We start from the raw sequence: 26,946 nt of genomic DNA, 5'->3' as shown, positions 1-26,946 counted from the left end.
AAATGAAGCACAGTGTAAAATCCAGTCTGCAATACAAAAAGAGAATACATATAAAAATGAGAAATTATGCACATCATTTATTTTCATTTTTCATTCAACATCGCAATGCAAAAAGGACCACTGCAAAGCAGAGTTGTATAGAATGTAGGATCACTTACCGGTATTAGCTAATGCACATCAATAACCTTTAATTAATAACATGGGTATTACAATAAATATTACAATATAAATACCTTCATTTAGAATATTAACAGTCCTTTGTTACACATTTACAATCCCATTTTGCCTATCATGAAACAAATGGAATAGAGAGGATTTACTAATGACCGCACAGTCTAGTGTGATGGCAGGTTTTTGTCAAGAATAAACTGAATTCCAAATCATTTGGATGTTTTTGATGACTAGGCCAACGATAGCCCTAATCCTAATTATCTCAAACACAGACCAAAAAATGTTTTTAAAATTATTTCATATGAGAATCTTCTCAGCCCAGAACCCATGGGGATGGACAACAACAGATCCACGTGTCACTTTAAGCCTTAAGCTTGACAAACTAGAAGTATTATAAATTATCTCGTACTTGTGTAGCAGTAAAATTCAAATTGTACATGTCATATATTCTTTGGAGTCATGATTCACCACAGTTTGCATATTTAGGCTATTTCAGATGTCATACATAATTCTTTGTGAGTTTCAGACATACAGCATATCATCCTAAATGACAAAATCTATTAAATCATCTGCCAAAGAATCTCCATAATAAATACATGTAAATGTTTGGCACATTTTTTTTCCTGTAAACAAAGGAAGTTATTTTTAATTGAATGTGTTTTCTCTGTCTGTACAAGAATGAGCAAATGGCGCAAATCCATATTTCACCAGTTGAGAGTGTCTCTACAGGATTTAACCATGTTTGGCTGGCTGCGTTGTCATGTTTACACCCAGGAGTCCAGTGGTGGAGGTTTGTTATCCATGAGGCCCACTGCAGGCCTGCCAGCTCTGATGAAGTGTTTTCTCTCACTTATCGCCTAGGTAAAGAAATATGCAAACAGACGGTGTTAGTGTCAGTTTGCAGGGAAAACACTGACAGTTACAAATGCAAGTCACTGGAAAGCAATCATTTTTTTTTAACAAGATCCTGTAAAACAACATTTACAATCTCTGCTTCTCCATACTAGGGACAGGTAATGAAGTCTGTGAGCACAATGTAAAAAAATACAAAGGAATTCATTACATTCAAACAGCAGATTACCTGGAGGGTGTCTCTTTCCACAACAGGCCCTTTTCCATCTCCAACTCTATCATTTGGCTCTAAGCTGGAATATACATCTGTAGGATAAATTAGAATCATGGAGAAGGTGTTGCAAAGACGAGTCTTGGAAATACAGAAAGAGAAAAATCGATAACAGCTGTAAATCAGTTTTGGAAACCTGTGTCAGCCTGTAATAACAGCCTGCGTTTGCCATCTGTGAGTTCAGTCATTTCAGAATTAAATTATATACTCTTGAAATTTCTCTCATTAAAATGGTTCAATAAGGAACTACAGGGTTCCTCTATGAAATTAAAGTATGTTTTGCCACAGAGAGATTCAGAAAATGGGGCATAAATATAGACAGTGCAGGCAGTGTGGTTGCACTGGGGCCCATAGAGAGTGGGCCCTCCCACAATGTGTTGAGTGATTACCACCTTGAAAATATGCATGTGTTCAAAGACGAACTGTCATTGAATTAAAAACAGTGCCATTTGCTATATATGCTCTTGAGAAAGGTAAACCCATCACATGTTTATTTTTCTGTTGTACAACAGTCAGTAGCATCTACAAGAAAATTATGCTTATTCCATAACTGTAAATCAATAATTAAAATTGTTAAATTACATTAATAACATCTTCATTTCTTAATTTATTTGATATTTTTTGTCATATGCAGGTATGCAGTGATGATTGCTGGGTAATTTGTATGTTGATGTTAGCCAATGTCAAGTCTCTGATTATGTGACAAGACAATATGTGCATAATAGTGTGCACCTTACGCCACTGTTCAAAACTGCTCAGTTAGCTAGTTAAAGGAATACCTCACCCACAAAGTGACCATGTATATCAGTTCCTCACTGTGTGTTATCTTGAATTTGTGAAGAAAACTTTGTTGTTGTTCTTGCATGCCTCCATGGTGAATGGAGAATCCAAAAAAGGCAAGCACCTTTAATGACTTAAGTAAACTGGGTCTGCCTTTAACAAGAGCAAACCATATCAAAACATTCATTTACAAACTCTCACATATTGTGAGGTATAATCCAAGTCTCATTTACCCAGTCCTAGACTCAGTGCTTCTCAAATACATGCATTTTTAACTAAAACATTACAATATAAAACATTTACATGCAGGAGTAGTGCACCCTGAGCATACCAAGGGTTTGTACTTAGTGTTTTTAGTCGAAAACTGCATTTGTATGGGAAGTACTGAGCATCCGACTGGATAAATAAGACTTATATTACACTGCACAAGCTGTGTGAGAGTTTGTAAATAGATACTTTGATATAGTTTTACTGTTGTTAAATGCGAACGTTGATTACTTCAATTCATGAAGAATGGAATGGATTCTCCATTCACTGTGGAGGCGGGTGAGAAAAACAAAGTTTCATCATGAATTCAAGGTAACACACGGTGAGTGGGACTAATTGATATTCAAATGGGCATTTGGGGGTGGTTAACATTGCAATAACCAAATGCTAATTTTCAAACAAACATTGCAAGTTCCCTGTTATAATTTATCATCTCAATGAAGTAGATGAGTCACAAAGCAGCACATTGGCTAGTAAATATATTACTGTGGAAACAGCTCCACCATTATGCCTTCTTTTAGTTTTGATAAAGGATATTTTATTTTAAGAAATTAGCCAGGCTAATGTTAATGCTAACGTCACCCATACCAGTAAGCTAGTGTAGCTGGATGCTCTGTGGCTTATCTCTATGTGTAAAGTTATTAAAATTTGGTGTAGCCCCTAAAGTCCAGAGAGGTGATATTTTTATTTTTGTGTATTCAAGCCAACTAACTTGTGGGAACAAGATAATAACTTGGGAACAAGTCAATTAACTTGTGCGCACAAAATAAAAGATAGCACCTTCGAGGACTTCGGCAGTTCTATTTGGTTAACTGTGCCTAAAATATATGTATATAATTTTGAATTTACAGCTTATAAATGTAGAGCAACAACCTGTCTGTAGGTTACATGGCTTTAAATCAGAATTTGGCAAAACTTTTCAGTCAATAAATGTGGCTCAATTTTAGTCTGCACTGAGTAAATTAGATCTATTTGACCATTTAACAACAAGCACCAAATGAAAAATGTGCTATTTCTTTTATTTCTGTCCACAGGAGCTCATATCCGGCCTACACCAACAGTAATTTTATGTAACAGGGCTGGGCCAGTCATCACAGAGCAGGGCAGCATCACACTGGAGAAGCTATTCATTTAGCCTGAAACACCAGTGAGAGAAAAAGGCAAATGCAATGACATAATTAACTGAAAGTAGTTTAGACCTTTCCCCCAAACTGTATATTTCAAAGGGTGTTTAAGTTAAGTTCATAAAACATAATGAGGCATTCACAGGAAATCCCTGTTTTGGTGGAAAGCTAGAGGTCGCTCTTGACGTGGGAAAGCGGGTGCCCTTTTGGAACAGCGTTCAAATGAAATGTGACTGGTGATGCGTGAGCCTGCCCTGCCTCTGGGAAAGCCTGTTCAGGCTAATAAGCCAAGTCTCTGCACTGATAACCTTGGCAGCACATCATTGGTTTAAGGCTATGTTTCAGAAGAATATGGTCTGGGACTGCAAATGCCCATTTCTGTGTCCCTGACATGACAAGAACCACACTATGTTAAAAAGCAGATTTTGCTCCCTGAGCTAGAGGACACTTTTCTCATTTAGATGATGGTTTAATAACATTTTGTGGAGGGGAACGCATGCAGTGATTTGCTGACCTTGGTTTTTGTCCATGAGAGGCAAGGTGATGTCATCGCTGCCTTGCTTCCCACTCTTGGATTTTTTAGTCACTCCGGTGGTTGTTGGCTTTGAAGGACAAAAAAGGGATTACATTACTGGATGACAACCAGAATCTGATGTTTTCCTGTTGTCCTAATTTCATAAAAGGGTATTACATTGGTTTGATTAGAAGCACTGAATTACTTGGACAGTGATACACCTTTTATTTTTCATCATGTTTTGGATGTAACAGCTTAAATGTATTGATCCCTTTTACATCTTTCATAATGAGCATCTTGTGTCCCAGTGCTCAGTAGCCTACAGACAACTGTGCACAGGATTTTCTGGGTTCAGATCATGCCCAAATATTATTGTTTGCACTTTTCTTTTTATCTGACAAAACACAGAATGTTTGTTTTCCCCTATCCATATTTGACACTGTGTTATTATTTCTCTACTTACATCACCAGCTATAAAGAGCTTTGTATAGTCATCATGCCACATCTGAGTAATAGTAACAAATACCTTGAAGTGGCTCTTGTTCCAGCCGGCCTTGTTCAGGGTGTTTCGCAGGTCCTTGTAGGCCCATATTGTCTGGAGCACGTGGGAAGCTGCCTTAGTCTCCCGTGCGGATTGGCTGACAATAAATCAATTAGACACTGTGGTAAACAACAGGGGACAGCTCTGAGACAAAACTGTCCTGATGATTAAAATGCATTTCTGATTGCTCTGGGATATGGTGCTTATTATATCATGAGCTGATGCACCGAGGCTGCGTCTGAAGTATAAACAGATATTAAGCAGTTGTAGGATTTCTGTTTAGCAAGCTGTATCATTATTACTTAATCAGTTTTGCTTTTTATTGCTTAGTTTGGAATGCAGTATATATCTAGATTTTGTATAGAGGTAGGAAGTTTAAAATCTAATTAAAAGACATTAAAGTAGGGGTGTAATTTATGGGGGGACATAGGGGACATGTCCCTTGCACTGTTTCAAAGGGCGATATTGGATCTATCCAAAAAAAAAAAAAGGTGTGGACTGTAGAATGGTGTTTATGAGTTGTAAGAAATTACACAAAGAGAGGCGAGTATGGAATTGAGAATAACTAGAAAAAATCTGTGTAAAGTCTTTAAACGTGGTAACAGCATCAATTATAGTGAGCCTGGAGTGTCTAATTTAAAGACATACTATGCAGGATTTTCTTTAAATAAAACAATATACGTATAGACGTACACAAAAGCAATCCCACTCAGTCATCACTTATGACCCATTAGAAGAGTGTGACGGTGTATTTTTCTGCGGAGACTCTGCCCTCTGCCTCTATTTTCTTATTTTTTTTTTACCTATTTTCTGAGTTCAAGTTGTTTATGTGCACGCGCTCCCACAGCATCCAGGTGAGGTCGGGGCTTTATAAAAAGGTAGCAACCAGGTGCCAGACCATACGCAGAAGGCATCCAAGAGAAAACGCAAATAGAGCGAGGTGAATGCCAAACACGACTGAATCTGGGGTTGGCTTTTACTTTCACCTTCAGTGGTGGCGAGCGTGCTTACAAGCAGTAACGGACAATCCTGCATTGTATACCTTTAGAAACTGTAAGAAAAGATACATTTGTAAAACCATTGAGCTCCACAGGGTTGAATGGGATTAAAATTTATATTTTTGGTATTTCTTCAAAGGTATAAAAGAGATAAAAAAAAACACTTTCTTTTTAAATACTTTGCATTTTACTCTTCACTCTACACATACTGAGGTATAGCACCACCTGTACTGTTTGTTTGTTTGTTTGTTTGTTTGTTTGTAAAGTGGCTTTATCAATGTGTTGGCCTGAACTGTACCAACATACCATCATTACCTTCCATTAAAGTAACTTTCTTTTAAAAGGGTCTGGGTGTAAATGTGAAATTTCTGCCGACAGCAACTTCGTTTTTAAAAGCCCCTAGGCTTTATTTCTATTAAATATATATATTTTTATTTATTATTCATCCATTTATTTATTTATCTTTTAATTTATTCATATTGCTTTGAGGTATAGAGCAGATATCAATGCATTGTTAGTGCAAATATGAAGTAAATCCAAGCGATAGGTGAAAAATTACATGCGATTAAGTAGGAATCTTCTGAGTGGTTTTTATTCACTCTGTTTGCCAATGGGATTAGTCAATTATTTTGATCAATGTCATCACTTTTTGCTGAACTTGCCATACAAAATATTTTTGTAACAACCATCCATTTTATGAAGGGTACATATCAAAACTATGGAAAGACATGATTGTGTTTTGTTCTACTGAGGTAATAACAGCGCTGTCACAACATCTATGTAAAAGGGACAGCTGCCAGGATGAGATCATGAGTGGCACATGAGGTTTCTACAACATGTTGTACGTGTGTCCCACAGCGGGAGATTAAAAAGCAGCTCATAGCAGTTAGCAGCTAACTCAAAGAAGACCAACAGCAGCTGAAAATGTCCACACACTGGGGAAACAATGAGGTCTGGGAGCTCCTTAACCTCCAAGCAGAGACTGAGATTAGCCACCATAGAACAGAGATGGTAAATGATTGTTATTGTTATTGTCATGTTATGCCATTGTATTGTTTATAAAATGCTGCTGACGCATATATTAATGTCACACTAGAGCAGTGGTTCCCACCTGGTTGGTCACAGTCCAAAAGTGGGTCATGGGTCCATTCTAAATCAACCGCAAGTGACTCACCAACATGTCAAGTTTGTAAAAAACACACTTTATTTTGAAGTACAGTGACTTTCCAGCACAGTGCTTTTATTTTGAAGTGCTGTTTCCTGCTTAAGAGTGAGTGACAGGCGGACAGCTACTTAACAAAGACAGTAAACTAGCTCGAGGACATGGCCAAATGCAAGCATGACACAGAATGTATTAAACTGTGTGGGCACTGAACTATTGACTAAGGAGAAATCTGGACCCCCTGGCTGGACCAGTTGGGAACCACTATACTAGAAGCCAGTGCTGTTTTGTGATGTGTCACACTCTTCATGCCTCTTTTGCTTCGGTAATGCCGGTGCACTGTCTAAAATCACACACCGGAGCTGCATGATGCTGCGTTATTTGGTTCTGTGTAAAAATATAAAGGCACCTTTGAAATCAGAAGTCCTGCATTAAAGTACCTTGACTTGTTGATGGCCACCAGTTTCTGCACAGCATGACCCTGTATGAGCGCTCGGGCGTTCTCTGGGCTATCTGTGATAATCTCATGGATGGTATTCAGAATAGACACCACGGTATCTCCCTCAAGATTCTTCGCTGGGTGCTGCTGCCCACATGGCAGATTACCGACCAGGTCCCTCAAAGCATAGCTCCCTATAATGACAGAGAGACAACAACCCACAGTTAGTGTGCAGGTGTAGAGCCATGTGTATGCAGATGAAAGTCACAAGCCTGCCCTCTACCTATTAGGTCTTTATTCCTCCTGTCCATCGCCAGGTTGCGGAGAGCAATCGCCACAGCTCGCACCACTTTGTCCACATCTGAACGCAGCAGCTCCACCAGAATGGGCAGCCCTTTCTCTTTTCTCACTGTGGCCCGGATGTAGCTGGACCACTGCAAGAACAAATCCAGGAATATATAACAGCTGACTGATGATTGGGAGTATCCCCTCCTTTACACCCATCTATTTCTCCACCCTTACAAACAAGTCATATCTCCACAAGTACACTGTAAAAATACCATGAGTAAGAACTAAGTCCTGCTCTCACAACTGCTCTCCTGTGTGTGATACAACTCGATCACACAATCTAAGGACTTTAAAACTCCTTTAATCTGAGCACGGCCTCTGCGTTTGTGTTAAATTATAGTGACATTCATGGCGTAGTACGTCTTGGCAAAGCACATTATTTGACATGCCTATGGATCCACTTGGAGTACATAGCAGTAAAAGTGATTTTTGATCATATGGGCTAGTGACAAAGTCAATGTGGAGAGTCCAGTTGGATAAAGATGATCAACCCCACATTTTCCCCCTTCTGCACAGTTGCACATTGATGCAGCCTCAGAAACAAAACCCATCCAGCCAAAAAAAGCTTCTCTGGGCATTTACGAGCCTGAGGAGGATGTCTTGTTGACCCTGCACATTGTGATCTGACTTAGATGGTAAATACACCTCCAAAATAAACTGATTTATGTTATTTATTCATGGTTCATTTTAAGTCTCTCCTTAAACTGAACAGCAAAGAGAGTGATAGTGATGATGTCATCAAGAGGCAAATCTTGGATGTGTTCCATAGACAATGTATAAGGACACCAGGACACTATGACAGCAGCTATAGCAATCTCACTTGGATATAGACTGGGCCAACCAAAATGTCCTGTAGTAACTGCATTGACTTAAAGTTTAATGTTCCAATTCCCAGTCCTATGAAGAGACCTTTTTATGTTTGGGATATACTCCACATCTGAGTGTGTGAAAAAACTAGCAACTGTTCCATCCACTCACAGCCCACTGTCCCGCAGCAAGGTTCTGCAGTGCCCCTGCAGCTGCCTCCAGGGTATTGTGGTTGTGACTGCAGGTGAGAAGAGAGAGGTAGAGCCTCACCACCTCAGGCTGGTACAGCAGCTCCAAACCTTTAACAGAAAAGCAGAGAAAGTCAGGGATGATATTCAAGCAGTGGAAAAGTGCCTGCATGACCAACAGTGGCTAAATACATAAAGGGATGGTTCACCACCAAAATAAAAGTATATATTTTTCTGTGTCTGCCTTCTCTCAAATATAATGGAACTAGATGGCACTCAAAAGCACAAAAAAATACATTTGAAAAACAGCAGTGCCTCTGTACAGAAATCATGACCTGGTTACTCAAGATAATTCACAGACCTTGCTGTGAGCTGTTTCATGTAGGAACTATTTTCTTTCTAACAAACTACACCCACCAACTGTGTCACTGCGCGGAAGGATATGTGCATCTACTCATGGACAAGAGGCTTGTGCTTGAGACAGTACAAGATGTAAACATTAATGGTGTCCTCCTCGGCTGAGCTGTAATGTTAGCTACCTCAGTGGTGCTAGGTGAGCTAGCGGTAGATGCACGCTCCCTTTGCGTGGTGATACAGTTGGCAGGTGTAGTTCAGTAGAGAGAAAATAGTTCCAACATGAAACTGCTCACAACAAGGTCTGTGGATTATCTTGAGTAACTGGGTCATAATTTCTTGAAAGAGACATTGCTGTTGAGTTTTTCAAATGTATCAGACTCAACTACTCAAACTCCATTTTTTAAACCACTTGTCACATTCCCCTATTCACCCACTGGTGGCCGAGGCTACAATACAAGGTGCCACCTGTGACTCAGTTTTCAACCAGTCAACGCAATCATCAGGAGCAATTTGAGGTTTAATATCTCGTCCAAGGATACTACAACATGTGGACTGAAGGAGCCAGGGATAGAACCACCGATCTTCCGATTAGTGGATGACCCACTCTACCTCCTGAGCCGAGTGCCATCTAGTTCCATTATGTTCCAGAGATGGCAGATATTGCTACGGCCGATATCTCCAACACTCAGCAACTCATACCCAAACAATATTAATTGATAAACAGCTCTACAGGTAAGAGGAAAAGTATGTATTTTTGATTTTAAGGTGAACTGTTCCTTTAAATGATGGTGTTATTATCATATAAACATTGTTTCACACTTTACCTAGATTAGTTTAGGTCACTAGGTATACTGGACAGTACAAAAAAGCAAACTACAACTCTGTCAGAGTCCTGCAGAGGTTTTTATTTTTGTACTGACGCAGTGGAGGCTGCTGGATCACTGACAAGTAGTATAAAGCTGACCCGGGACCGTAACATGCTTGTCATACTGATTTGCATTCACTGGCTGGAGTGTGGGAGGCATGAGCTCAGCTTTGATCTCTGTTCAAACAGCAGCCATGATCCATATATACAGGATTCCGCACTACAGTACTATTGTGGCGAAAAAACAATCTTGTAGTTTCTATATACAGAATGCATTCATGACTAAAAACAGCCACACAGCTACACAAAAGCTAAAGACAATTTAGTGCGTGCAAATAAAGATATATCAGTGTCAGGCAGCATCTTGAGTAAATTCCGGTGCCTGCCAGAGGAAATGTTCCTCCTCTAGATGTTGCCAGATAAAAATGTCTTTCAGTCGGAGGGTCATTTTGTTTTAGTAATGAAACTCTCCTCAAGTGGTGCAGGTGCTGGAGTGTGGCTTTGAATTTAAATGAATTCTCTTTCAGGCCATGCCAGTGTCATGCATACAAAGCAAATAGCATAACACAGAAAGCAGGTACTGATTCTTAACCTTAGTGACGTATGATAATGATATATGATACATAAGCTATCTACTTTAATGTATTAGTAATAAGCCTAATGTATTTCCAAATGTCACTGCGAGTGTTACCGCAATCAGTAAGTGTGTTAAATTTAGAATACAATGTTTTATGTGAGGGTGATTACATTTTTTTATCAAGTATATACCTTTCATTTGTTCTGTACGTTTTGGTAAATCCAATGTACCGTATTTTCTGTCCATTAATCCATTTTTCCAACCTGTACATCACAGACACATACATGCACACAAACACCAGTTTTCATTATATCAATACACAGATGGAGAATGTCAGCAAATTTAATGTGGTATTGAATCACAATATTGCTGCCATGGAAATATTCGTGAGTAACGAGCAGACTGACCTTGATTGAACCACTCCTCTGATGAATATGAAGGGAGAAGAAGAACAATGTCAAAGATTAGATTATGCAGAAAACACAGAGCCTCCATGTGGTGAGACACTGGGGGGAACTGACAGTATCACATTGATGTTTGGCTCACAGAGGGATTTGTCAATTTAGCTGAAAGCCTAGCAGTGGTGAAAAGCTATAAAACTTTAAATCACAATTAACTCTAACCCTGTTGTTTCTCCATCAAGCTGTATCCTGCAGCTCGGATTGCTGCAGCCATTTAGTTACTGTATATCAGCTGTTACTCAAATTGTTACTTACACAGTATCCATTATGCATCACTACCAAATGTTTCTCACAGTTTTAAAAACTGTCTTGCTTGTTATGTACATCCCTTGCATGGTGTTAAAATCACATAACTGATGTAACTCAGTATAAACAAGCTTTTTCAATTTTGAAACCTGGCACTCCTCCTGCAGGGCAAAATATATCATCAGATCCTGCATGTGCAGGGTTATGAAATATTCAGGCTCTCATTGGCATAAAAAAGGGCAAGAAATGTGAAACCTAAGCTCGAAGCCAAGACATGCTGAAAGTAAATGAAAATTTTCAAATGGAGAACATGGTTGATTTACAGAGATACGCTGTTAAACGTAAACAGAACACAGAAACTATTGAAAACTAAAAGATGCATGTGGAGTGTAATGGGAGGAGAGGAAGACGGAAGAAAAACAAAGTATAAGATCATAAAATAAACAGTAAAACCTTCTAAAAATGACTCAGCGTGTGTACAATCAGACATAAGTGCATCTCTATTAGTCGTTTGTGCTTTGGAAACTGCTTTTTTAAAGTCCCTATCAGACTCGAAATTCAAATAGAGCCTATTAAAGTCTTAATTTGGGGTGTTAATTGTTACAGTAAATGTCCTCATGAGTGGGTTCTGTTTTGTCAATGAGCAAAAAATCAACCTGAGAAATGGAATGATAGTTGATAAAATCATATTGCAACCTATATTGAAATAATATAATAATGACTGTCATCACGAATGACAGCCGACCAACCTTTGGGTCTTTTCCCGCCAAAACAGTCAGGCTCATTCTTCTTCTTCTGGTGCCCCACTGATCTCATCAGGTGATTGACATGGGGCTCCTGAAATCGCTCGGCTCCCGGTATCTCTTTGTGGACATGATAGGACAGGTTTCGCAGGATGCACACGCAGTTCTCCACCGACTGAATGGAGACCAACAACAGAAGATTCCAATTAAAGATGCTGTACAGAAAGCTGTGCAGCAGGAGTCATATGAGTGTTTATACTTACTAATTCCCTTTCAGAATAAAATATAAGGATTATTTTTCCTATCAAAAATGAAATTCTGAGGAAATGTTACAGACTTTGAAGAAACCTTATCCATACTTTGATTGTTTTTGGAGTCATGCATTAAAGGGAAACTTCTGTATTTTCCCATGTTTTTGTGTCTAAGTAGCTAATGGAGACACAATTTGTGAAAATGATCCATTACTGAGGGAGATCACTGCAGTCAACAGCAGCTAAACAGGCTGCAATGTAACCACTTCGGTCATGTTCTTACTGTCAATTTACGCCCACTAAAAGTGCTTGTGTTTGCCACTGACAGGCTCAGATTGTAATTATAAGTGTCTGATAACATTACGGGAAGAATCCCTACAGAAAAAATGAAATATTTTTCTTTACCTGTCCCTTAATCCAATCTGTTTGTTACTGTGTGTAACCAAGTCTTGTTCTGAAATCTCACTACCTTTTCCACAGTGTTCAAAGTCTGCTAAATACTCAACCATGACAATGAAAATCTTTAAGATAACACTTTCTGGCACTCCTCTCTCCAACTCTCACTAACATTTCCATATTATTATTATCTTCCTGCAACAAGTTACCTCTCAAAAGATTTCTGAACAAGACTTTTCCTTGAATGAGACTTGGTTACACACGATAACAAACAGACTGGATGAAGTGAATGGTGGAGAAAAATGTTTCATTGACCAGTAGGGATTATTCTCTCTCAATACTGGACCAATTAAAAAGAAAAAAAGACAAAAAACATGGGAAAATAGGGTCCAGGTTGAAATCTCCTGGAGTTTTTCTTTTAAATGTCTGAATCAAATACAGTTGTTTACAAGCTATAAACCTAAATTTGATGCTGAATCAGTGAAGTGTGAGAGAGAAGTCTCAGTGGATTCAGCTGGATACATAATGGATAGTAACTGACTATTTCAGGAAAATGGCTCACTTGACTAAAAATTCTCTTCTACAACACAGCATTTGATAACCAAAATGACTAATAGTCATTAAACAGTAATTTTGATTATTTTGCCTAAATGTATCAGGGTGCTAGTTTTGTTATAATCTTCTTTTGCAACATTTTTTCTGAAGTCTCTAAATTCAAGTCAGTGTGATGACTCAAGTGACCTTATTGTCAGTGTCCTTGTTGGTGACAGCTGACTGGAGGGCATGAAGGAGCGCGTCCACCAGCCCCTCACACTCCCTCAACCTCTGTCGAGCCTCTGCCCCATCCGAGCTGACGTTCCTGCAGAAACAACTCTGTTAACAAAGCTGCAAGAAGCTCCAGCTTCTAGTAGCTGTTGTCATTTGTTCCATGACAGAATTAAAGTGTACCTCAGACATCCAGAGGTGTTTTTGAAGACTGTTGTCCACTCAGCACTCAGCAGTTTGGAGGGGTCGGTTGTGTCTCTCCTCCAGCCTGAGTGTGGGATGATGACCTCATCAGTCAGTGTCTGAAGCCCGCTGTTGATTACCATCATCTTCAGCGGCTCATGTGAGGAGAGGTTCCACAAAGTGCCTGCAAAGGAAGGAAAACAAAATCTGTAGAGGCAAAGTAGAGGTTGCAGGATATAGCTCCAGGGAGAATGAGGAACTGAGCTGTACCTGTGACTAACTCTTTGACCTCCATGCTGCTAGACTTCCTCATTAGTCTCACTAAAGCTTGAATGCCGTCACAGTTCTTGATAGCCATTTTGTTATTGTGGTCTTTTCCATAGGATATGTTGCGCAAAGCGCCACAGGCCTTGCGATGGACCTCAGCTTTAGGGTGGTCCAATAATTCCACCAAGATCGGCACCCCATTGAGCTGCCGCACTTCCTGCTTGATGCGGTCATTCTCGTAACACAGGTGCTGCAGATAGGCAGCAGCGTTGGACTTGACTGGGTCCATTGGGTGGCTGAGCATAGAGATCACCTCATGAAGGTTGGGGTCTCTCCAGCGCGGGTCTCTGCGGATGCTGTCCAGGCTGACCATGCTGCTGCGTTTGTGGGGGAACTGAAGGGTCTGCGCTCGGCACATGGCCTGGAAGAAAGGATTTAGGTTCCCCTCTAGCTGGGCCATGAAGGCGTCATCGTAGCCACCTCTGAAGAGACAGAGACAATGCGTGTTGGGATCAATCTTGAATTTTAAGATTTGGATTATTTTATGAGTGCTAATCAACATTTTGAGAAATACAATAATATGCCCTCTTGTTGAGAATTAGAAAAGATTGATAGTACTCTCTGTACACAACAGCCAGCAGCTAATTAGCTTAACCTAAAGATAGGCTTGCCCACAGAAAAGGCTGGGCCCCTGAAAAGCTCCCATGAATGGACCCTCCTTAAATCTGATTTACTCATATTAACACATGCCTGGTCATGTGGCAGACCATCTGCAGTTCTTTTTTTGCCCATTTTCAAAGGAGGGGGTTTTCATTATGACATAGGTTACATTTTACTACAGCAACAATAAATACAATTGGGTTTTATTGTTGTTGATTTAATAAGTGGTGAATGTTTTGTTTCAAAATAAAATGTGGTTAGCTTTTCTTGTATTTAGGATAAACATGATTACTGCTGGCCTCCATGAACTTCCGCAAACGCTTGTCAGGGCCCATTGGCGTCAGACACTGACACACAGAGGTGATGGGTCCAGCATTTCTTGATGCTGGGGGGGGCAGCTGTGCTATAAAGAACAAGAAAGTCTGCATAGGGCCGGTGGGAGTGGATGTGAATGGGTCAAACAAACACTGGACTTTGACCTAGGTGCTGGCTGTTTGTGCCCTGTGTGAAAGTCAATCCAATTTTAATAACAACACAGTGTGCTAGTATGTCACATGACGGGAAGCGACGTTAGTAACAAACTTACTTATAGTTACTTATCTTGAGATAAACCTTTTTTTTTTCCGAAGCCATAGCTGAAGTCTTTTGGTGGCTAAACCTAAGGAAGTAAACCTTAAAACAAATGTTTTTAGCCTACATTCTAAGTTTATTTTCTGTACGTTCTATATGCATTTAACCAGCAGAAACTGCACATTCACTGTAAAAATTGAGGTTCATTTTAAAAAAGGGATTGACACACTGTCCCTGAAAGTCTAAAATTAACACAGGAGGGGACCTTGCACACAAAAAAACACCTACTGTATCAGCATTTCTAAAGCTCACTAATTGACATGTTATATCTTGATTTTTTATCCCATACAAAAACTGAAGTGTAAAAGCATCATGCTGTGGTGTTACCCGGTGATATATGCTGCACTATTTCTTGGCAGGATAGTGGCATCCTGGTGTTTCCTCACAATGACAATATTTTCTGTTACCTTTAGACAGAGCCAAGTTAACTGTTTCCCTCTGCTTTTAGTCTTAATGCTGAACTAAGCTAAGCTCACAGGATGTAGCTTTAACAAACAAATATGAGCGTGATATCAATCACTTCATCTAATTATCAGCAAGACAGTGAATAAATTTCCCAAAGTGTCATATTATTCATTTTACTGTAAATGCAACAGGTTTAATGGCTCTCAGTCTAATAGACTGGGCTTCAGGGAGTTTAACAGCATGAGTGAGTCGCTTGTATCTTTTGTGAGCAGCTCTGTCACTTTATATGGGATAAGGAAAAGCTTCTGGCAGGCAATAACAGGTGAAACCTCCTTATTTATCGACTTTGCAGCCTGCTGCCATTCCTGATTGATACCAGCTGCTACTTAATTGCTGTCCATATGTCTTTCTATTGTCCAGGCTGACTCGCAGGGCCGAGATAGAGGCGACTACTGGGTGTCTGCTGCTTCAAAGTTTGATATATAATTTTCACAGCAGGTCCTCTGTGAGTGTTGATTTGTACACTGTTACTACTGTACTGTGGCAGTACCACTACACATGCACTCTCTCACCTTCTTTAAATTTTTCTTATTTCACTTTCCTGGTGCCAGACCTCTGAATCTCTGTTCCCATCTCAGATTATGTACCGAATATCCGCGGTCTGGACTATAATGTTTTTTTTTTGTGTGGGCTTTTTACTCTATTTCTACAAACCCATTAGTGCAAGGAAACAGCACTTTGGGGCATGATGAATGCCACATATGTCAGTGTGCCTCCTCTGGTTTTATATGCAAAAAGAATTATTGCTCTATCTTATTTGGTTGAAATTCTACCGGCATTTAAAAATAGATATGCAAATGGGATTGCGGGCGCTCCTGTTGGTCTTAAAGAGCTATGTTTAGGCAACAAAAATAGGTGGTTAGGTTTAGAAAAAAAACTTCATAGTTTGGCTTAAAATAACTTTGTTATTAACCTAATGTAATGTCACATGACATACGTCACTAGCGTAGTATGCTACACATACCAACACACCACATTGCTGCTAAATTTTGGTTTGACATGGAGAACAAAAAAATGTTTTCCTGGGTGAAAGTCCGGAGTTTGTTTGACCCATCTACCTTCACTTCCACATGGACTTTCTTGCATTTTATACTACAAAAGTTGCTGGGAGCATCAAAAAAATGCCACCAACTGGTACGTCTCATACCATGGCTAAAGGGCACCTCTGTGTGTCAGTATCTGGCACTAAGGGCCACTGACCAAGCGTTGGTATTTTACCAGTTGGGACTGACACCAGGTTGACCATAGAGCTAACTTAGCTTGGTGTCAAGGTATTTGGCCACATTTACTGTCCACATATCTGTAATCACAGTGTTTTCCTGTTATAAAAACAAAACTGTACTGTCATTAGGTTATTCTTACTGTTAATGTCAAAGGTGAATTGGCTTTTTAGTGGCCTTTGTTTAAGGTGATCTCATTATCAGGGACCTTATTGATATTTCAGTGACACAGACAGAGTATCCTTTCCTGTCTTGTCTTTTTCTAACCACAAAAAGTTTAATGAGATTGACCTTAAATAAAGTTTTTATTGTACTTTAGTGACTGAATAACGAAGCAAAACAAACATTTTACTGATTCATTTTCCCATGGCCCTTTCAAAGTGGCTAAATACAAGGAGAGACTGATCTATATTTGACCCCACAGCTTGGTACCATGGAAACACACTTGAAACCTATTTACACGGTCTCCCCTGTGGGATCGATACGTTTGATCTAATGTACCGTCCTCTTACCTGGTTCTCGAGGGCTCCCTGAGGAGCTCCATGGTGGTGATTGGCCTGAACTGGTGTATTCCCCCGAGTGTTGGGTAACTGGCAGCTGGGTAGTCAGTCTTCATGTCGGAAGGGTTTTCTCCCCGTTCGCTGATGCCATCATCCTCTGTCTGGCTGCTGAGGCCTGCTGGAGCGTAGCTGTCCCTGAGGAACGGTAAAGTGTAGTGAGCCCCGGGCTGGAAGTTTTTGGCAGGCCAGTAGCTGTGGAGGGTGGCGCGGGACAGGCTTCCATACCCCGCACATAAGTCACCCCCAATGCCTCTGTAGGTGTCAGGGAGGGTGTACACTCTGCTCTGCCTGTCTGGGTTCACTGGCTGAGGCTCCTCAGACTGCACCACCGCCGGAGGTTGTGGGGGTGCTGTGGTGGCGCTGATGGTCGGTGTGGTCGGTGTTACAGACTCAGTGGGTTCAACATTTGCTTCAGGAACAGGTTGCTCAATAGGAGTGTTTTCTTGAACCTCTGGAGTCGATGGGAGATCAGGTGTGTCCGGTGTCTGTAAGTTCTCCTGCTGCATCTCTGAGGAGTCTTGGGACTCACTGGGGGCCTGTTCGCCCTCTTGTTCCACGGCCTTGGACTCCTACAAGGATTAATGCACCACAGCTATTATCTCTACAAAAATCTAATCAGAATCTGTTCGTCCTTAAAATCCCATTTGTCTGAAAGGTCTCAGGTTTCCTCTTCGAATAAATTCCACCAAATTGGTGTGTTTACAGTCAGAGCAGGAACTGCTTGGTCTTCATTTACTTGGAATAGACCAAACATGTTTTTGTTACCCACGGTGTGTTTATTCATCATTTAAACTGTACAGCCCACCCCAGCTCATTTCTCATTGTGATGATCAATCATCATCATTTCAGCACTTCCCTGGCTTTTTGAGCCACCAGTAAATAATGAATTCTTCTTCGCTGCCAAACAATAATGAATTCCCCTTGTTGAAAATGAGTTTAGATTGGACTCTGATGAAACAACTTGAGGTCCAGCCACTGTTTAGAAGCCGGGTAAATTGCAGGAAATTTAATTGTCTGGTTTAGCAAACTGAATTTGGTTTTAACTCTTCCCGAGCAGAGTGTGAGCAAAAGTTGTCATTTGAAGCACAAAAACATATAAATATGCAGCAGCTCAATGAAATAGAACCTAATTGCATTAAATTTCATGGTATCATTGCCCCAGAGGGCGTTTTTTTCTCTGCTTGTCAGAATAACTGAAACTCAGTGTTATAGCGCTGTTTGTTGAAGTGAACTTACAGAACCTGCAATGGATGGTTTCACACAGAGATTTTAGGAGACCAGACTCAAAAGTTGCCTCAGGTGAAAAGGTATAGTTTGGTAAAACTTTCTATGTTGTGTTCTTTTTATGTATCTATATTCTGTATACTTTTTTTTTTTCCTTTTTGAAGCTAGCACGCTTGCAAACAGTGACCCCCAGTCTTTGCAAAATCTGTGTATAAAGTCTGTGAATAAAACTCTCTCACCTCTGACACAGTATCTTCAGATGTAAGATGGTGTCAGACTTTAGTCTTTTAAATGTATTTTCAAAGTCTTTTCAAAGCCTTCTGGTGTATGGTTGGCAACATCCACTTATGATGCAGCATAGATTCCTTCTAAATGCATGAAAATGTACACTTTACTTACCACCAGCAGTGAAACATTAAGATGAAGCATACATTATTATAGATGCATCAATATAAACTTCACTTTACTCAACAGATACAATGATAACTTGTGATACTACATAGACTAATACAGCATACTATGAGTCCCAACTACAGCTGAATGTTGAGGTGTTTATAGGTGAGTGTAGGTATTCATAATGTATGTTTATAAGCCCATCAGTCAACCTCTAGTTAACTATTATTTCACAGTAAGTCACATCTATAATGATTTATAACTGTTGATATAGTGTATCAGTGAGCATTATGTGTGTTTATGAGGGTTGTAATAAAGCATAATGTATGCATTACAATTCACTATTCACTACTTTGGGGCAGCTGTGGCTCCGAGGCAGAGCGGGTCATCCACTAATTGGACGATCGACGGTTTGATCCCCAGCTCCAATCCACATGCCAAAGTATCCTCAGGCAAGATACTGAACCCCAAATTGCTCCCAGTGGCCGTTCCATCAGTGTGTGTGAGACCATGTGAATGGTTACTGAGTAACAGGTGGCACCTTGTGTGGTAGCCTCAGCCACCAGTGTGTGAATGTGTGAATGTGACGTTAGTGTAAAAGTGCTTTGAGTGGTTAGTAGACTAGAAAAGCGTTATACAAGCGCAGTCTACCAGTTTACTATTTACTATAAATGCTCACATAGTATTAACAATGTTTGTGTATGTGTGTCTGTTGCAATTTTTTGGAAAATTTCCTTATACATGCATAACATTTTTTACTATCTCGTAACCCATTAACTATCACTCTGACAACAATAAGCATCTGGGGGTGAGGGACAGTATTTTGGCAGACCCAGTATCTTCCTCTTCTGTGCACCAGTCATTTCTAATTTCCATAAACAGATACCTGAATATGAATGCAGATACATCTATAAAAAGCTCATATAAATTCAGATGTTAGCTGCTGGGTTCCAAGGTTGCATTTCGGCCAATAGAGTCTCATAACGGACTGATTACTTGCTGCTCAAATGTGACTGGTCAATACTACTTGGACTACAAACCAACTACAAACCAAAAGCGGAACACTCCAGACACCAAAATCTTGTTCCGTTGCCCACATATGCAGAATCTGTTTCTAAAGATTAATTTCTATATGAATTAAAGCACATTCTGGTTTGATGGATAAAAAAAATAATGATTAAAAAGTTTCAATATGATCCATGGAGAAAAACAAACGCTGTTAAACGCTGATGATTCAAGTATAAATCAATTAATATATAAAATTCAAATAACTGAAAAAAGTGAAAAGTATTTGTAAAATGTATTATCTGACATTAGATCAGATGTAAAACTAAATCATATATTCCAAGATGTGTCTTTTACTAGCTCTTTTTAATTTGTAACTCCTCACTTTTCCTGTTTTCTCATTCTTAAGACACCATAGGAAAAAACACAGCAAATTGAGTTATATGTCCACATGTTTAAAAAATGATTTATTATCGTAGCAAAAGTTTTCTTCTATGGCCTTTAAACTTATTTTACTCTGTGGTCTTTGCCAATCGATCAAAGACTGGATTCTAACAAACCGTAGGGAGTCAGTAGGTGGTGACAAAGTGTGACCAAACATAAAGTCATGCACCTCAGTGTCTGTCTGCTGCGGGGTGTCCGTCTCTGTGGAGCTCTCATTGGTCGAGGTCATCACAGAGGCGATGGAGGTGGGCGTGTCCAGTTCGTCAGTGGCGGATGGATTATCCAGAGTTGCCTCTTTAGCCTCCTGGGACAAAGATAGTGGAGGAGGCCCCTCTGAACTCTGCTCCTAAAGCACGCAGACAGGAATAAGTAAGGCGCTGTCACTGACCAGCATCATTTGTGTGAATTATGTAAGTCATGTATACATTATACACAAACTGGGAAATGATTACAGGGTAGACAACGCTATGACAGCACACCATGCCATTAAGGCTGTCTTCACATAATAAGGGAGCTGTATTTGATAAAGGGATGTAAGCAGAGTCAGTGTTGAGTGCACAACTCATTTCCACTCCATTACCATATAATTTGTATAATTTGAAACATGATCTGTTGATTTCACACTGAAAAATGCCAATATGCATACTTATTTATGAATTAGACTAATATATGTCTGGAAAATCTGAGACATTTTCCCCCTGTTTAAGCTATTTGGTGAGCTGTAATCTAATTGAGCAATGTGCCCATGCAGACAGATATAATAAAGATGTGAGATGCCATTTACCACTTATTTAATTAAGTGGCTCCAGGGTTTCTCCAGTGTCATATCCTTGTGTGCAGACTAGGATGCACAATATGCCATTGCTTTAAAGTGTGCTATTAGTATAACAAGTGAGAAATTATTCCTGATGTATCAGAATCCTTTGGTGAATGCATGCATGATTGGTCCCTTAATTACATGTGCACTGGAGTGTTCGTTCATTATTTTAACCATAATAGGCAATTCCTGAACTTTCAGGTTCAACTCCTGTTTGAATTTGCCACTAGCCGATTTTAAATTGATAAAGTTAGTTGTTAAAACTCCTGTAATGACTTCAGGGAACCGAATTACTTCTTTTGATGTGTACAAATACTGACAGACAGGGAGGCTTTCAGAGATCAGACTGCTGTGTAACAAAAAAAGGAGGGTGAGGGAACACAAACAGAGTAGTGTTTGGTAATAAATCAGGACAGGGTAAAGCAGTGTTTTTCAGAAGCATGCATCTGCAGCGAGCTCCTCAGTAACAGTTTAGTAGGTCAACTCGACTGGTGGGAGCATCACACATGAAATGAAACAATACAGACAATATCTGTATTGTTATCTGTATCAGTACTGGCAAAAAACTGTTTAAATATCAAAGAGCAGACCTTTTATTTACTGGCAAAAACTGGCTATTTCATCTACATATTTTATGCTTAAAGGGACAGCTCACTCTAAAATCAAAAATACATATTTTTCCTCTTTCCTGTAATGCTCTTTATCAGTCTAGATTGTTTTGGCATGAGTTGCAAAGTATTGGCGATATCAACCGCAGAAATGTCTGCCCTCTCTCAAGTATAATGGAACTAGATGGCACTCAGCTGGTGGAGCTCAAAGTGCCAAAAAATACATTTGAAAATCTGAGCAGAAATGTCACTTTCCAGATTCCCTGACTCAGTTATTCAAGATAATCCACAGACCCTGTTGTGAGCAGTTTAACGTGGGAACTATTGTTTCTACACCTGCCAACTGTATCACTGTGCAGAAGGAAGTGTGCATCTACTCATGAACAAGAGGCTCATGGTCATGACAATGTGAGATGTGAACATTAATGGTGCCCTCCTCAGCTGAGCTGTGACACTAGCTAGCTCACTGGTGCTAGCAGTGGGGAGCTAACAGTAGATGCATACATCTCTCTTCCCGGTGAAACAGTTGGCGGATACAGTTCAGGACAAAGAAAATAGCTCCTGTGTGAAACTGCTCACAACAAGGTCTGTGGATTATCTTGAGTATCCAGGACATGATTTCTGAAAAGAGACATCGCTGCTGAGTTTTTCAAGTGTATTTCTTGGTGCTTTGAGCACCACAAGCTGAGTGCCATCTACTTCCATTACATTCAAGAGAAGGTGGACATCTCCAAGGTTGATATCTCAAACACTCTGCAACTCACACCGGGAACACAACAGGTGAGAGTAAAATGTGTTTTTAAGTGTAACTGTCCCTCTAAACAGATGCTGACTTTCCCCATTGTGTTATGTAAGTATAAAACATGCCCCTTGACAGAATGAAGCAGGATTGTAACAGGACTGGATGTGAACATTAAGTTATTGTCATTTAAGTTATTTGGTGTGAGACCTGATTTCAAAAACCCAACTCCTGTTTTAGTACAACATGTGGATATTTCTGTAATTTCCACTTGTTTATTTCGAGTAGAACGTAAATGATCTTTTTCTTTTCAACAAAATGGGTTTCATCAAGCAGAGTGGATTAATTATTCAGCATCTTGGTCTGAGAAAGAACTGGAGGCAGTATTTGACTGTAAACACATTTTATGCTGATATTCTAACAAACTTCACGTTCATTTCGGCGTGTCTACAAAAATTCGCCTCGCTGCTCTAATGATCTCAATCAATATCCGATTATCTGATACACCTTTTTTTTCCCCCCAGGCTCAAGGGCCTTCTGATTACAGCAGCTGAATTTCTCTAAAATCCAGGACAAGCCATAACGCAAACAACCCATCAAAACATTAGAGAGTATAATTAAAAGATTTTATTGTGGAGGAAATCAATTCCACTGCATCATTTATAACCCATTTTACTATTTGCGTTTCCACTCCCTAAATCAATTTTCATTTTAAGAAATGTGACACAACTGCATATAATCCTACCTGATATCTATCGCACAATGGCACAGACACACCAGGCTGAGCGATGCACTGACATAAAAAAAACAATAAGCTGTTAAATTTCCCCAAACTCTCTTCTTTCTGAGGCTGCGGCATTAAACTGAACAAGTGCTGAGAACTCAACTCCACCGCATTAAATCAGCCTGCAGTGAACAGCTGACTGAATGTGGAGGAAGAGGGCTTGATTCGCTTTTCAAACACCTCACCAAACACAAGAGCCCCTCATATCCATGCACAAAATGTGTCAGAGGAACGAGGAGATGAAAGGGTCACAAAGGAGAAATTGGCAGCGGGGAGATGATCCTGGCTTGGACACCTCTGGGGGAGGCTGATTGGGTATTGTTAGGCAGCACTAAAATGAACGCCAGGCCAACATACAGACGGGGGTACCACTGTCCTCTACAGACAGCTTGATTAAGGATTTGGAGGACGATAATAGGCTGGACAGGGGCCTGTGCGCCGTTCCTGTCTGATTCAAGCTCCAGGGAAGGCCAGGCCGCTGTGAGTCAAAGCTCATTTAAATAACTCACTGCACCATCACTAACTAAGTGTGCTCACAGAGCCAAATAGGTCGAGATGACGATTCTGAATCTGACTTCAGCTGAGGAAAGAAAAAACAAAACAAAGTATGGTATATAGACGTTAGGTGCAGCGATGCAGGAGACAGAATGACATGATTAGCATCTTGTTCCCGTCAACTCTCAGTATTGAGGCCAGCTGCAGCCAGGGTATTATTTTGGGAGACACAGAGTCTGATCTAATGCTGACTGAGTTCAGATTTTGGTGACCAGCTCAAGGGCACAACAGGCACAAGCCATGATTCAAACTTGTCACAAATCCATTACGGAAGGAAAGGATGATTTGAGAAATGGGCACTCTCGATTGCAATTGAACAAGATGGGCGAAGTCATCTTGTAGTGATCAAACTTGGAATAAATCAGCTTTAGCAGGCAGTTTGTCTTTATCAAACTGTGGGATTGAGAGAGTAATACTCCCAGTGGATAATAAAACATGACATCAGCCCACTGATGTCAGAAGACATTAGTCACAACTTTGTCACAACTCATCTGCCCTCCGCTATCTGTTGAATCAGTGATGCTCATATTCGTTGCTGTAAGTATACAGAATGTGTCAGTGTACATTGTGAATCAAAATGGCACTGTAATGACCCATGCATGAAAAAGAGTCTTCTTTAATAAGACTTGTTTCCTGCAGAAACACAATTGTCCATTATGCAATACTTCATGTTTAGTCATAATCCAAGCAGGCAGGTCTATTTTGAGAGAATACTGATTGAAAATGACAGCCCAGAAAAAAGACGGGAAGGATATTCATCCTCAAAGTTTCCATTTGGAGCCTCTCGTCACTCCCCCTGATCCTCAAATAGTTAAATACTGCATGGTCAGATTTAATGTCTTTCTGATACATCATGGCAATACACTTACCAGAGTATGTGCAGCATTTCCCCCCTGGAGGGACAACCTCCCCTCTTAATGCAATCAAACATTAGCCCCCCCCCCCATAAGCTTGCCTATGCATTTGCACACATGCATAGCCACGCGCGTGCATGCACACACACTTGATGAAGATGTTAGCATCATGTCCCCATGCACACAAGGAGACTGCATCAGCGTGAGGCAAGGAGGTGAAGCGACTGATGCCTCCTTCATTCATCATGACAGAGGCAGAATGCAAAGCTGTGGAGGGCTACAGTTCTCTGCAGGAAGAAAAAAAAACTGATGGGCAAAAAAAAAAAAAAGAGGGAGGGTACAGAGCAAATAGAGCCATTCCACCACACACTTACCTCTTTCACTTCAGCAGGCATTGCCAAATCTTCTCTTCTTCCCCACAAATGATGAACAAGATGCGTCCCCCAGTGAGACGTCTGTTTCTCTGCCTCTGCTGAATTTTTGCCTTGACTCTCCCTTTGAGCATTTGAGGCAGTTCAAACATGAGCAGCCATCCTTCCTCGCAGCTCTCACTAACACACGTCCGCTTTCTCTCCCTCCCTCCTTCTCTCTCCCTCCCTCTCTCTCTCTCTCTCTCTCTCTCTCTCACTCTCTCTGCCTCTATTTCTCTTTTTCTCACAAACACACACTAGACGCACCATGCACACATTTGCTCAACACAGACGTCCCCCCCCACACACACACACACACACACACACTGAGAAGCAATAAACGCCGGGCTCTCTCTCATTACTGCACTCCTCCTCAGATCTGTGCTGCAGTTAATGTGTGCGCTATTAGCAAGGTGCTGAATCAACTGTGTGATGCTGAGCCTGTGAATGGCTTAGGTAAGTGCAGAGCCCTGCAATCCCTGCGCTCTACCCATATTTTCTGGCAGCCTTGGTGCGCAGGAAGGGTACACACATGCACACACGCATGCGAGCACACACGCGCACCATTCCCTGTGGGCTCACAAGCAGATGCAGCTGGAGCAGCCCGCACTAGTTCGGTCCTATGTCACCCATGTGCAGCATAATAAAGGGCGAGGGATGGGAAGGTGCTTAAACACTGTCTGCAGCACTAGGCAGAGAGAACCAGTCCATGCTGAACCAGTTCTGCAAACTGTACCAAAGAAATCTTTTTTCCACCACCCATCCCTGTCTGCCCACGAGTCTTCATACACCACCTCCTCAATGCATTGTCATTTGGTACAAGCACAGAAATAAAACTACAGAGGGATTCATGCAAACAGGGGACTGATAGGTAAATGCTCCACCTGTTTTTTAGATGTCGTAACATTTTGAATCCCTCATTGTCTTCTGTTGTGAGCATCTGGCTCTTTCTGGCAGGTATTACATCATTTTTAAAGGAGTCTAAGGTCAGTGGTCTGTAATAATCACAGCTGATGAACTGAGACACGATCCACTGTTCCACTTGACTAAAAAACAGTACATCATGATGAAAGTCCTTGCCTTTTCGATTAGAAGAAAACAGTCCAGGATATTCTCCAGTTTGCCATCAGACCACTTGCACCAAGACTGTGCAATAATTCAAGTTTAAAAAAAAAGACCTGCTATTATCCACAGACCAGTGCTTTCTCCCAGCAGGCTTTCTTATTGATTTAAGAGCACCCCTCAATATCATTGATCCCAGAGCATTTAGAAATCCTCATTGGTCTCTGCAGTATTTCTTTCATCTGTGTTTGTCTAAACGTCGCTAATAGACTGCAGTTTGTCATTTCTGAAGCTAACACCTTTGCATTTTTAAGCCCTGTGTCACTGGCTCAGACAGCCTCTTCTCATTTTCATTTTATGTAATCCCTTGTCGGTGATCCTTTTCATTTTACGATACCTCCTTCATTGTATAATTCAGAATATAGACATCAGCGCTAAGCAGCAATAGACTCCGGTGAAGCAACACTTTAATTCTTTGTCTCAGACATCAAAAGATAAAGTGATTTGTTTCATCAGTAAATCAGTTAAAAAGCTGCCTCAAAGTCAAGAGCTAACATTTGAGACAGCTCCTTTGATTTAAAATAAAAATCCTCCCATAGTTAAATCATAGCAACAGCATGTTTTAACATTAGAGAGATTTACTGACATGTGAACATGAATCCATTTATTCCAAAAATGGTTCCTGCCATTTGCTGCTCTCCCACTGCTCAATCTCCGCACTCAAAGTTCCATCAGATATAAAATACCAACATTAAGTGTCTTAATGGTTTTAGGTCACTGACAGACACTAGAGCAGCTTCATAATGCTCAGTGTTTTTTTAGCTGCTTGATATTCTGGTAAAGGATGTTTTTTTCACTAAACTTCATTCTAGAAAGCAGAATATCTAAGAGGAATACAGGGGAAACATGAGCAAAGATATTCAATGCAGAGTTGAAGAAAAAT

General features: G+C 40.4%; 1 protein-coding gene across 2 annotated transcripts; it reads right to left on the bottom strand.

Moving 5' to 3' along the window:
- Positions 1-77: 77 nt before the first annotated feature.
- arvcfa (ARVCF delta catenin family member a) lies at positions 78-25,052 on the bottom strand. 2 transcript variants are annotated; one of them, XM_049604200.1, is made up of 16 exons: positions 24,906-25,052; positions 20,344-20,520; positions 17,061-17,677; positions 13,577-14,055; positions 13,307-13,490; positions 13,100-13,217; positions 11,718-11,886; positions 10,669-10,686; positions 10,453-10,524; positions 8,446-8,573; positions 7,403-7,553; positions 7,121-7,313; positions 4,506-4,617; positions 3,980-4,067; positions 1,253-1,329; positions 78-1,028 (listed from the first exon to the last, which is right to left on the bottom strand). In XM_049604200.1, exons 1-16 carry the CDS (start codon positions 24,924-24,926, stop codon positions 936-938), a joined length of 2,697 nt encoding a protein of 898 aa, XP_049460157.1. In that variant the 5' UTR covers positions 24,927-25,052; the 3' UTR covers positions 78-935. The 2 variants fall into 2 exon arrangements, with proteins under 2 accessions (XP_049460157.1, XP_049460158.1); XM_049604201.1 differs by lacking the exon at positions 10,453-10,524.
- Positions 25,053-26,946: the final 1,894 nt, after the last annotated feature.

Source organism: Epinephelus fuscoguttatus, linkage group LG18, assembly GCF_011397635.1.
Source record: "Epinephelus fuscoguttatus linkage group LG18, E.fuscoguttatus.final_Chr_v1".
Classification (NCBI taxonomy): Eukaryota; Metazoa; Chordata; class Actinopteri; order Perciformes; family Serranidae; genus Epinephelus; species Epinephelus fuscoguttatus.
This window is presented reverse-complemented; position numbering and strand designations above follow the sequence as displayed.